Here is a 12518-nt window from a genome sequence, read left to right on the forward strand (position 1 = left end):
TTGGAGGAGCCAGAGCCCCCTTACCTGTCACCGTATCACCAGGAGCTGTGGACTCACTGAAATATGGCCAAGGGGGGTGCTACCCCCTGGTCATATTCAGCATGACCACCTGGCCCAGCTCAGCAGCAGGTGTTGAGTATGCTGCTGTTCATCGAAGACCAGGGAGCCATGGAGTCACTGCAGCAGTTGGTGTTTCAGGTGCCAATGCCTAAGGTGCTGCTGGCCAAGGGTGTCATGGGGGTGAAGACTGGGCCAGTGCTCCTTGCAGGTGCAGCTCTAGACAGCCCCGCCCTCTGCTTCACATACACTGGACACCTCTGACCTCTGTGGTCAAAGGTATAGGCAGGATGACTGTTCCAAAAATTCACATATGTTCTGTGAATTATAGCTTAACTTGAAATATTTGATGGAAATGATTTCGATTTGATTGGAAATCCACATTATAAGAAATTTTACATTGGGACGTCCCTGGCTGTCCAGTGGTTAAGACTCCACGCTTCCAACGTAGGGGGCACGGGTTTGATCCCTGGTCAGGGAACAAGGATCCCACATGCTGCCAGGGGAGGCCAAAAAAAAAAAAAAAAAATTTCACATTGCATTTGTCAATGAAAGGAAGTTATTAGAGTCTTTGAAATTTAGTTTCAATTGTAAATTATTGAGATTTAATTCATATACCATAAAATTCCTCTTAAAAGTGTACCATTCAATGTTTTTTAGTATACTCACAGAGCTGTGCAGCTACCACCACTAACTCCAAAACATTTTCATCACCTAAAAAAGAAACCATACCTGTAAGCTGTCACTCCATTTCCTCCTGCCTTCAGCCCTTTGCAACCACTAATCTACTTTCTGTCTCCATGGATGTGCCTATCCTGGACATTTCATATAAATGGAATCATAGAATATGTGCCTGTTGTGCCTGGCTTCTTTCACTTAGAATGTTTTCAAGGTTCTTTCATGTTGTGGCCTGTATCAGTGCTTTGTTCCTTTTTATGGCTGAATATTTCATTGTATGAATAGACCACATGTTGTTCATACATTCATCTGCTGATGGATGCACGTTTTATTTATCCATTCATCAGTTCAATTACACATTTAAAAAATTATTTTATTTTTAAAAAAGATTTATTTATTATTTATTTATTTTATTCATTTTTGGCTGCATCGGTCTTAGTTGTGGCGCGCGGGCTCTTTGTTGTGGCGCGTGGGCTTCTCTCTAGTTGTGGCGCGCAGGCTCCAGGGCATGTGGGCTCTGTACTTTGCAGCATGCGGGCTCTAGTTGAGGCGCGCTGCCTTAGTTGTCCCGCAGCATGTGGGATCTTAGTTCCCTGACCAGGGATTAAACCCGCATCCCCTGCATTGCAAGGCGGATTCTTTACCACTGGACCACCAGGGAAGTCCCCAGTTATACATCTTTGAATGATCATAAAAATGGTTTTAAATTTCTCATCACCTACTTGTGCAAACAGTTTCTTGTAAATGGTGATTATGAAGAATCTGAAGACAATATCACTACAAAGTTTGGATCAGGAATTGTGTGTAGGTGTTTCAGCCTGTTATCAAAAAGTCATGTTTCCAAAGGAAGCTAAGTCTTCTATTGACATTTTAAAATTTATCTTTTGGAAGTGTTATACAAATTTAAAAATTCCTGTAAAACTTTGCACGAATTTTTGCTTATAATTATATAAAGGGTATGTAATTAATTTTCTTCTCTAAGTCACATGTACACATTTCTAAGTCCCCTTAAGTTTGTTCCATTGTGCCATATAAAAAATATCTTTTTATGTGTTCCAGGATGTGAAAAATGTTGGAGAGCACATCTTAGAGAGCCCCAGATTTTAAAGAGGTTTCCTAATAGTAAGACATGCTTACATTTAGGATTCTTTATATGGCTTGCTGAGAAAGTTCACATATTTATAATTTTGCAAAATTCGCCCTTCATAAAATGCTCATGGCTATAGTGTAATGTCTTGAGTTCTACAGGGGCTGTCTGCAGACCTATGTGTCAATTTTGTGGAGAGTCAACCTTTTTTCCCCCCAGCTTACTTGAGCTGTAATTGACAAAACTGTAAGATATTTAAAGTGTACATGTGATGATTTGATACACCTATACATTGTGAAAAGATGTCCCCCATCTAGTTAATTAACACATCCATCAACTCACATATTTATCTTCTTTTTTTTTTTTTTGGTGAGAACATTTAAGTTCTATTCTCTTAGCAAATTTCAATTATAAAATACAATGTTATCAAGTATATTCACCACGTTAATACGTTTGATCCTTGAGTCAATCTAATCCATTGGTTTTCCCCCTTCTATGACTGCTAAGATTACCTCAAGTTTGCTATCATGATTTTGTGACAGTAGTTAATGAATACTCTGTAAAATAAAATACTTCATAAAACAAAGTGTCACATCTAAAGCTATAAACTCTAGATTTGAAAATAACACATACATACACGCACAAACCAAACACTCTTACATTGTTTTATAGTTTATTTTTTAAATGACAGTAACAAATGGTCTTCCCTTGTTGGGGAATGACGTATCTACTTTCAGTCAATAGGGCCTTAAAAAGTAACAGCATTTTGTCCAAATTGAACTTATATAATTGCACAAAAGTCATACAAGGCATTAAGAAATGCTCACAAAGACTGCAGTTCTCTCAGCTTCTCATGAAGCACACCCCAAGAGGTCGTGGTTTCAGTGGGGACCCCTGATCTGAATAATACTGATGCTTACCCCAAGTTCCTCAGTGACACATAGGCAGAGGTGAAAGGAGCCAGGAAGACAAATGTGCTTTGTGACAGTGGAATTCTGCTCTACAATTAGGGTTTAATGATGTATTCACCTTCTCATATTAGGATTATTAAACACTTCAGCTTGAAGTATTTTATTTGTCCAGGCTTAAAACTTAACCCTATCAGCTTAAGTTTTGGGATACAGATCCCACTTCAGGAAACTAAAATTAAAAACAAACAAACAAAAAAAAACCACACCGTAAAAACCTCTTCCAAGCAAGATCCTTTATGCTGCCACCATCCTGGGCCCTCACCTAGTTTCTAACATACAAACACAAATAAGTTACATTATTATTGATCATATGCCAGTTGAGGGATGGTAGACAGAGTCTCACTCAAATCCCAACTCTTGTTTTACTGACAGCAGTTACTGGAAACACTGTGTTACAAAGGACTCTGAGGTCACAGCTGGAACTGGTGGGACAGCCACTATGCAGTACATGTGATGTGACATGGACACAAGACAGGGAGAGGCAGCACTCATGCCTCATATCTGCAATCTTTCTATTATTCAGAAAGCTAAGGAGGATGTTGGTTATGTATGTTTTGAAAAACATAACAAAGCCCAAGTTTTCTATTTTAATGAGTTACAATGTCTTTATCTGGGGATTTAACTTATTTTATGGATCTTAAACCCAATTAAGATATAATGTCTATAGTAGGAGTTTTCCTTTTCTGACCTTACAAAAATTAATAAAAAAGGTAACAATATTTTGAAAGAAGACACACAAAGAGAACTTTGTCACCATGAGAAGTACCTTCCTAACTTGGGTACGACTATGGGAAGAGGAGAGTTATTATTCTATTTCTACTGCTGTGTTTCAAATAAAAAACACAGTCCCAGTTTAATTATAGAGAAAAATAACAATTCCTGAAATAAAACCATACAAGTATGCGGCAGAGGCCATCTAGATATACTTCTTGCCTTTAGATTATTGTTAATATTTTAGCTGTATCTCTTCAATTCAGGGAGAAAAATTCCAGTGTAACATTTGAAGCATTTTTTAAAAATTAAGGTTTTCATTAGGAGAGCTTGGTGTATATATGAAGTATTTATTATACTGAAACAAGGAGGGAAATGTGGGGCATGTCTGTGGTAAGGCTAAGAATTAATGAGATTCTGGCACTGTGCACAATTATCTGCTCAACCAATCCTGAATAGATCAGACAGTCCCTAAACCGCTGCTCTGAGATGTTCACTGTGTCACTTCTTGAAGGTTCGGATAGTCTGATGCAAATGTTAGCTGCTGTGGTTAATCGGGGACTCAAAGGACAATATGCCTGGGTCAGGGACTATAAATCACCAGAAGAATTCCACAACGGCCGTTCTACGTGTGACTTGCAACACCTGTAGAACTTGCCAGGAATCTAGCGGGAAGAAGTCTGTTTCATGTCCAAGTAGGCTGCTATTCATAAAAGCCGCCTAAGCTTTTAGCTAGAAAGTTGAAGACTACAGAAAATGATTTATAGGAAGAAAAGGAAATTCCTTATTCCAGGATTGTAAGTGAACAAAGGAAACCCAATTCCAGAAAAAGGTTGTTGAGGCCATACAGGCCAAGGGAGTGAGAAGCCAGAGTTGTGCGTTTCTTTTCAGTCCCCTCTTAGAAAGTAACAGGCACAGGACTGAGAAGTTGGAGGGGGGTGAGGAGGGCAGGCGCAGGGATGATGACTCCAGCTGTGCAGCCATCCATTCCCACAGCTGCTGAGCAAAGCCAAGCATTTGCGGGTGAGCACCGTCAGGACACAATTTGTATCACTTTGGTTGCTAACATTATCTTTGTCTCCTGATGAAGTCACTGCCTGTCTGCTTTGGGCTCTGTACCTCGGGTTTCTCTGACAAGACGGGCAAACCTCTAGCACTGCAAGGAATGTTAATCTCCTAGCCTGTTCTTCCCTAATGCAAATATTTTCTTAAAATTTTTCGAATTTATGTTCTAACAATCAGCATGTTTTATACATCTTGGGCTCATATGCAGGTTTAAAGAAGGTGAACACATTAGTTCTTAAAGCTTTCCCCTACGACAGAAGCTCCCAAATAACTTATCTGCAGCAGTCTAGCCCTGTTCACTTTGCAAACTGAGTTTTATATAATTGCATCCCATGCTGTGTTGAGGGAAACATGAGTCTTTACCAGTGTCCTTCCAGTGCTAACGTCCAAGGAAGGAAAGGATCACAGGGTGTTTACGGGTACTGAGTGGGTTGCATATTTTGTTTTTATTGGCACTAGAGGAAATCACAGAATGATAACTGGGGTGTCTCTCTGAATACTGGGTGCCATTCCTCTGACTTTAATAGGGTAAGTAGAGGATCCGCCCTTGGCCAGGGAAGCAGCTTCAAGGGTGTGCTGAGGGTCAATGCATTAAGAATCTATAAAGAAAGCATGGATGTTTGGGAAAGGAATCATCTTTAGATTGAGAAGAGATGGATGGCGGTCTGGATCTATAGCAGACACATATACTTTTCTTTCTCTTTCATTTCCTTCCTTATCAAGAATCTAAACACCTTCCAGGTCCCAGGTAACCAAATAGCAAGAAAGGCTCAAAAATTTGTTCGATAGCTAGTGTTGCTGGAATCTGGACTGTGGCTGAATGGTGTGACTGTAGGACACCAGTGCCCTGAGGGCTCACGTGGCTCCAGTAGATACATGGGCTCCTGGATAGGTAGGCAGGTGTTATGGAAGGTACGTACTGGCCACCCACAATCACTGACAGGTGGTTTTCAGTGTAGGCAAAGACCTTGGTGATTGGCTCAAAATATATAGGCATTACACAAAAATCTTATGATATTAGGAGGATCTCAGGAAAAGTGCAGAAGGGGAAGGACCTGGAGAGAAGCAGAGAATTTTCTCCATGTGCTAACTGGGATGCGTGGACATATGTAACCAAGATCTTTCTTTACATCTTAAAACTAAACTTGTCTCAGTCATTAATTCTACAGAATTAATGTTAATAAAGTTGCAGTAACATACAATCCAAAAACTCAATTTCCCAGATTTCTAGCTACATAAAACAAGAAAGACCGCATACACAATTACATACACTCATACAGCTGCTGCACTCCCCAGTGGAACACGTGTATAAATGTCCACACAGAGACCCCCAGAAAGCACATGTGCACAGAGGCCAACGTCCACCCCTTCTGAACCTGAGATGCATGTGGGCCACAATGAGGGTCAAGAGGCCCTACTGCATATCTGTTCGATGTCATTCATCTCTCTGGGACAATCTGCAGAAAGGATGAGAGGTGAGTCCTCAGTTACCACTACATCATCCTCAATTCGTACACCAAGACCACGGAACCTCTCAGGGGCATCTTTGTCATCCTCTGGAATATAAATACCTGAGAAGTAGAAAAAAGAAGCAGAACATTCTACTCATAAATGGCAGTAACTGGATGATTTGGGGCAAGTAAGTTAACCTCTATAAAGTTGGGATCCTAACAGTACCTACCTAATAGAAATGTGGAGATTAAATGAGATAATATATATAAAAATGTCTGGTACATAAATGGTCAGTAAATGTTGCCTATCATTACTAGAACTATTATTATAGTTATTTTGTATATTAGACTACAAGATCTATACAACTACAATAATGTTGATCATGATTCTGTCACGTTCTAATGGCTCAAATGGGCACTAAAGTTACTTAATTTATGAGTATGTCAATATATGCTGGGACCCAGTAGATTATATAAATGCATTCTTTCTCTGCCTAACAGTCCCCTGGAAAAAGGGCACTTTGCTAAAATAAAGACTTAAGGCATTTTAAAATGTATTTAAAAAACACTTACTTAGAGATTATTAGCCTCAACAACCAGAAGCTGCAGAAATACTCAAATAAGTCATAAATGTAACTGACGTGTACATGATGTAAAGAGGGAAAAAGAAGACCTTAATGAACGTTTGAAAAATTCTAAGAGACCAAGGTTCCCTTTCTAATCATGAAGTCAGACAGACACCAGGTCTCTTCATATTAAAGAAACTAAACTTCCTTCTCTGTACTCACAGATACTGTTCTGTGATAAGAAGGAAAAGACCAGCAAAGGAAAATGTAGTCGAAGTCTAAGGAAGCGCCAACTAGATTGGACTTAACGGTACGTAAGGTCACAGACAGCAACATATGCCTGGACTTAAAGGGTGGCATAAAAGATGTGTCCCAACTATAACTTACATAATTTAGAGGTGAAAACACTTGAAATCTAAGATTGAGATCTGCTTTCATGACAGAAGCAGCATCGATGTTTAAAACTGACTGGTAATATCAATCTTCACACTCCACCGCGGCCACCACTTTTCTACTGAATCCTGCCCAACATCCAGCATCATTCAAGCTGGAGAACCATTAGACTGCCTGCTCTCTCTGAAGCTTAGAAGAAAGGATCTGGATACTAAAAAGTGGAATAATGCAGGCAGTTCAATGCAGAGGAGCTGCAACTGAGAACATGGGGAGTCTGAGTGTCTCTGCAGAAAAGCGCCAGGGGCTTCACAAGTGTCAGCAGCCCACCAAGATGACGGGAAGGACTAGTACAAACTGGCCCTGGCAAAGGCAGGGTTAAAAAAAGATTTATTTCTTAATATCTACTGATCAAAAGTATTCCCCATCTGTTGTTTATTGGAGAAGTCAAATTAAACAAATTGTGTGATGTGAAATAAAAAAGCTCAAGAAAAATCTAAAATAAAGTTCCCTTCTACACTGGAGAGATTCATTTTCCTGTCTCTTCTAATTTAATTACATTTGTTCAGGTAAAAATAAATTGTTTACCTTTCTATCTAACACTAGAATTACATGTCCCAAGGGATCAGAGGCTGCTAGCACCTCCCCTTACCTGGCTCCACTGTGATTACCATACCAGGCTGCAGAGGGAGGGAGCGGGGCATGTCTGGAGTGTCGTGGACATCCATCCCGAGGTAATGGCCAACATGATGCGGGCAGTATTTTCGAGCAGCCTGGAAAAGATATTACCTCAGTGTTATTAGAGCAATGACCCCTTAAGGGGAAAGTTGGGCATATATAACACCGTGAGATATGTGTTAATACTGCCTCCTGCCCCCAGTTCTGCCACTTGGTTCACCTATCCTCGGGCTAATGCTTAAGAAACTTGAAAACTGCCACCTCTTGTACGCAATTCTGCCAACAGCATTCTAACTAATCCACATTTCTATTCTTACAATTTAATATACTACACACATGCTAACTGGGGTAAGCCCAGTAATGACTATGGCAAATGAAAATCTCTTTTCTTGGGGGAGGGAAGATAATTATGTTAGAATAGTTCTCTTTTCAATGTTCGCATGTCCCTCTTAGGAAGGCTACTCTGGAGACCCTAAGTATCTCACAGCAACTTGCGGAGTAGGTATGAAACACCATGTAACACAGTAATTATTAGGCATTTACTAGCTTGGATATTTCTATCCGTTGATTAAAGATCTGTTGGCATTAACAGGAGGAATTTATAGCTTTCTTCCTATTGATAAAAGAAACCCTGGCAGCCTAAACTTGGAGCTAGGAGATGCCTTACTGGTCTGTTTCGTTTGACCACCTGGCATGGTCACATGCCATTTAATTTAAAGCTGAGGCTTTAAATTTCTATTGAACACCACCACATTTTGGATGCAGATGAAATTCACTAAACATGGCAACTGAGGATATTGTTAAAAGTCTCAACAATGTTACTGAAGCAAGAAACACCCTCCCCTTCGACCCCTACCTTTTCAAAATCACTACAAAAGAATTAAGAGTTAACCTCTCCTCCGTTTTATGTCCTCTTCCACCCTGTCTGTACCAGACTTCATTTTGTTTTCTGAAGACTGAGCTAGTTACACAGTATGCAATGAACCAGATGTGCTGCCATCTTCTGGTAGAAATAAGTACTGCACCTTTTGTTTTAATCCATGTTCAAAAAAAGTCCCTCTTACTGGTGAACAATCACAAACACCATTTCTAAATCTAATTAGCTTTACATAGGATAAAAACTAAGCAGCATGTCAGGTGTTCTTAAGAAATGGGGTCAAAGGAAGTGAAGTACCTTGAAGGCATTATTTTCCTTAATGTTCTTCATGATCCCCAACTCTTTAAGCTTCTGTCCTATCAGTGTTAGCATCATGCTGTAGATGTTATCCAAGCTTGTTCCAGGGGAGCAGAGGGTCAGACAATCTTTCTGGACTTCTAGAACAGCTTCATAGAGTTCTGCCTGAGGTGCCGTGAACCTGGGGACAGGAAAACCCAAGAACTCGAATTTGGAACTCTCTGATATTGTAGGAAGTTTGCTTCTAAGTTTGATTAGAAAAACTCCAAGGCAATGATGATGGGGCATTGTTGATATTTAGTCAGTACCAGTATATCATTAATGACAGGACCTCAATCATGCCTAGATGCTCAACAGGAAGAGCAATGACCCTTCAAGCTGGGGCAGCAACAACAATCTCTCCTTCAAACGGTCAGCTGACGGGGTGAGGCTAAAAGACGCACCCAGCCATGGGCTTCCCTGGTGGCGCAGGGGTTGAGAATCTGCCTGCCAATGCAGGGGACACGGGTTCAAGCCCTGGTCTGGGAAGATCCCACATGCCGCGGAGCAACTAGGCCCGTGAGCCACAACTACTGAGCCTGCGCGTCTGGAGCCTGTGCTCCGCAACAAGAGAGGCCACGATAGTGAGAGGCCCGCGCACCGCGATGAAGAGTGGCCCCCGCTTGCCACAACTGGGGAGAGCCCTCACACAGAAACAAAGACCCAACACAGCCATAAATAAATAAATAAATAAAAACAAATACTTAAATAAAATAAAATAAAATAAGGCAGCTTGTTTCAGATCTTTCCTGGTTTAGTTCCTCTCCCTCACTTTGGTTTTATTTATTTATTTATTTGGCTGCACTGCATGGCCCTCGGGATCTTTTCCCCCGACCAGGGATTGAACCCGGGCCACGGCAGTGAAAGTGCCAAGTCCTAACTACTGGACTGCCAGGGGACTCCCTTTCCCCCTCTTTGATTTGGATCATCTCATTCCTTCCTCTCTTTAGTTCCTAACCTGCTCAATTTCTGTTCTACTTCCAGCAGTTTCCCTTAAGTGTGAGTCCCTGTCCTAGAAGGGAGCCCAGCACCTTCAGACTTTCTTGGGCCACTGGATTGGCAAATCCTTCCCGTTTTCAGCTTCTGTTCTGAAATTGGCTCATCATCCTGACCGTGAATAGCTGTTGGTTATTTTGGGGTTCTCCTGTTTTCAGGTCTGTCAGTTAGCCTCCCCCACCATTGCTGCTTCCTTCTCCTTCCACACAGATACTGATATCACCCAGGTCTTGTGGTTGTACATAACGTGTTCATAACTGTTTGTATTTTGAGATTTTAGTGATACCTCATTACCTGGTGTTTGGGGTACCAGTCACTACCTAGTCGTTCTATTCTTATTTGAAAATTCGGAAAGACTGAAAAACTATTATTTGCTGCCATCTCTCCAGAACCCCTGATTCTTTTTATAGTTTTTGGTTTCTTACTGAGATTCTCTATCTGTTCACACATTACACTTATATCTTCCTTTAACTCCTTGAGCACAGCTATTGTTAGCTGCCTTAAAGTCCTCATCTGCTAATTGTAACATTAGGGTCATTTAGGATCTGTTTTTATTGACTATATTTTTCTTGATTATGGGTCACATTTTCCTGATTCTTCTTATGTCTAGTGATTTTTTAAAATGAACAGTAGAAATTATGAATGATACAATGTAGAGGTTCTAAAATTCTGTTATGTTCTTCTGAAGAGTGATTTTGTTAACTTGGCTGGATTCAAACTGCAAGCTCTGCTCTTAGTGGGAAGCAACTAAAATCTCTGTTCAGTCCATTCAAATTCTGGCTGCCACTATTTTGCTAAGCCTCCTGGGATCTCGCCCTAGAATATAATGTAGTGATCAGCCAAGGATTTTGGAATATTTTATATGCAAATTTTGGACCTCACCCTTTTTTGCAGTACCCTCTCTTTCAGGATTTCCCCCCATCTTTCTGGTTCCTTGCTAGTATCTAATTCTGTCCTTTGACACCTTAGGCCAATAAGGCTGTGGCTTTTTGCTGCCCAAGCTGTGTGTATTGGGGAGTGCCCTCAAGCAAAAAACTCTAACCACTTACATCTAACCCATTATAGCTCTTCTTTCAAGGACAGACTTACGCTGCAGTTTCTGCAGGCTTTTAGGAAGCTCTCTAGTGCCTTCAAATACTTGTTTTTAATATTTTGTCCAGATTCTATAATCGTTATCTGTGGAGGGTTAATCTGGCCAAACTATTCTACCATAACCTAAATATTATCTTTGCACTCAGAAAATAAAAACTTAAATTTGTTTTTAAAAAATGTGTGTGCACACATGTTAACTAGGTGTTTTTAGGTGCCTGATCCTTGATATGATGAATCAAACAGTCTTAGAAAATAATCAGGACCTTTGTAAAGGCAGTTAATGTGAGCTAGAGGGAACGTGTATATTTCTTTAGTTCTTTACTCCAAATATATCCATATTCTAACTCATACTCCTAAGAAGCAGTGGGATCTGTGGAAGCCCTACCTGCCATTGACAGGCCAGGTACGAGTGATGTCACTCACATAGCAAGAAGACTCACAACCTCCATCCAGCAGCACCATTTCCCCATCCTGGAACAAAAGTAAGACAGGTAAAAGTAGGTGACTTAATGACTGTCAGTTGTTTCTTCTTCTAATTTAAACTCGTCATGCCTTTCATTTTATAAAAAACAAAACAAAACAAAAGCTCTATTTTAAAAGAGACTAATCTTCTCTGGTTCCTTCTCACAAGAAATAGCATCTAAGTTTTTCATATGAATTCACACTGGCTCAAGAAAGATGGCACTGTAGAGTGGTTAAGTGCATTGGCTCTGGAACCACAGTGCTTGGGTTTGAATTACTAGGTGTAAGCATTAGCATTTATGATTTATTAATATCATAAATATTACCATTATCACTATTAATTAAAAAAATCCTATATAGGTTGGTATCCAGGGCCTTTATTCAAATATAATTACCTGTAACCATTTAACTTTAGAATATCACTTCCCCTTCTGCTCTCCATCAAAATACATGTGGGGGGAAAACAAACAAACAAACAAACCCCAAACAAAAACCAAACCAAAAAACCAAAAAACTTTGGGTACATCTCTCTTTCACTACTTGTCATGTTATACTGAAATTTTCTATTTATGCCCTTGAAGACAGGCCATATCTTAATCATATCTAAATAAGCACAGAACTTGGCACATAGTAGAATAATGGTCAAATAAGTACATGTATAATAATGGCAAGAATAATGAATGTGGTTTTTGTTTCTGGAAAAATGATAGAACAAATTTTAGATAACAACTAGATCCTGGACAAAAATATATTTTATGAAATGTTGACATTACATCATATAAGAGACATCTTAAAGACTTTTTTTCTTGTATAAAAACAACCCAGAACTGAAACTAGAGCTGAGTAGTGATAAGGTTAAGTGTTACAGTATATAGGAAAGAAGGTGTTGCAAAGTAGGGAAGATGAAGTGGAGATTCCTGCATTAACCCAGGACACTCACAGGGGATAATAGGGCCCCAGGTCATTAGGACCCACTTCACTTCTGGCAAAAGCATATGCAAATAACATTTAGAGGAAATAGCGCCCAAATTTGGGATTGCATAATTTCCCAAAAATAACAACAAGCAAATATGAGCTCACAACCAAAGGCTGTCAAGCACA

At 40.0% G+C, this 12518-nt stretch overlaps 1 protein-coding gene across 1 annotated transcript in view; it reads right to left on the bottom strand.

Annotated features, from left to right (window-relative positions):
* Positions 1-2478: 2478 nt before the first annotated feature.
* Positions 2479-12518, bottom strand: part of XPNPEP3 (X-prolyl aminopeptidase 3) — a 56194-nt gene continuing 46154 nt past the window's right edge. The window contains exons 7-10 of the mRNA XM_061205516.1: positions 11341-11426; positions 8829-9009; positions 7629-7749; positions 2479-6140 (exon numbers count right to left, since the gene is read on the bottom strand). Coding sequence (XP_061061499.1) covers positions 5974-6140; positions 7629-7749; positions 8829-9009; positions 11341-11426 — 555 coding nt within the window. The 3' untranslated portion in view covers positions 2479-5973. The remainder of the gene's footprint in view (positions 6141-7628; positions 7750-8828; positions 9010-11340; positions 11427-12518) is intronic.

This window comes from Eubalaena glacialis, chromosome 11 (genome assembly GCF_028564815.1).
Source record: "Eubalaena glacialis isolate mEubGla1 chromosome 11, mEubGla1.1.hap2.+ XY, whole genome shotgun sequence".
Lineage (NCBI taxonomy): Eukaryota > Metazoa > Chordata > Mammalia > Artiodactyla > Balaenidae > Eubalaena > Eubalaena glacialis.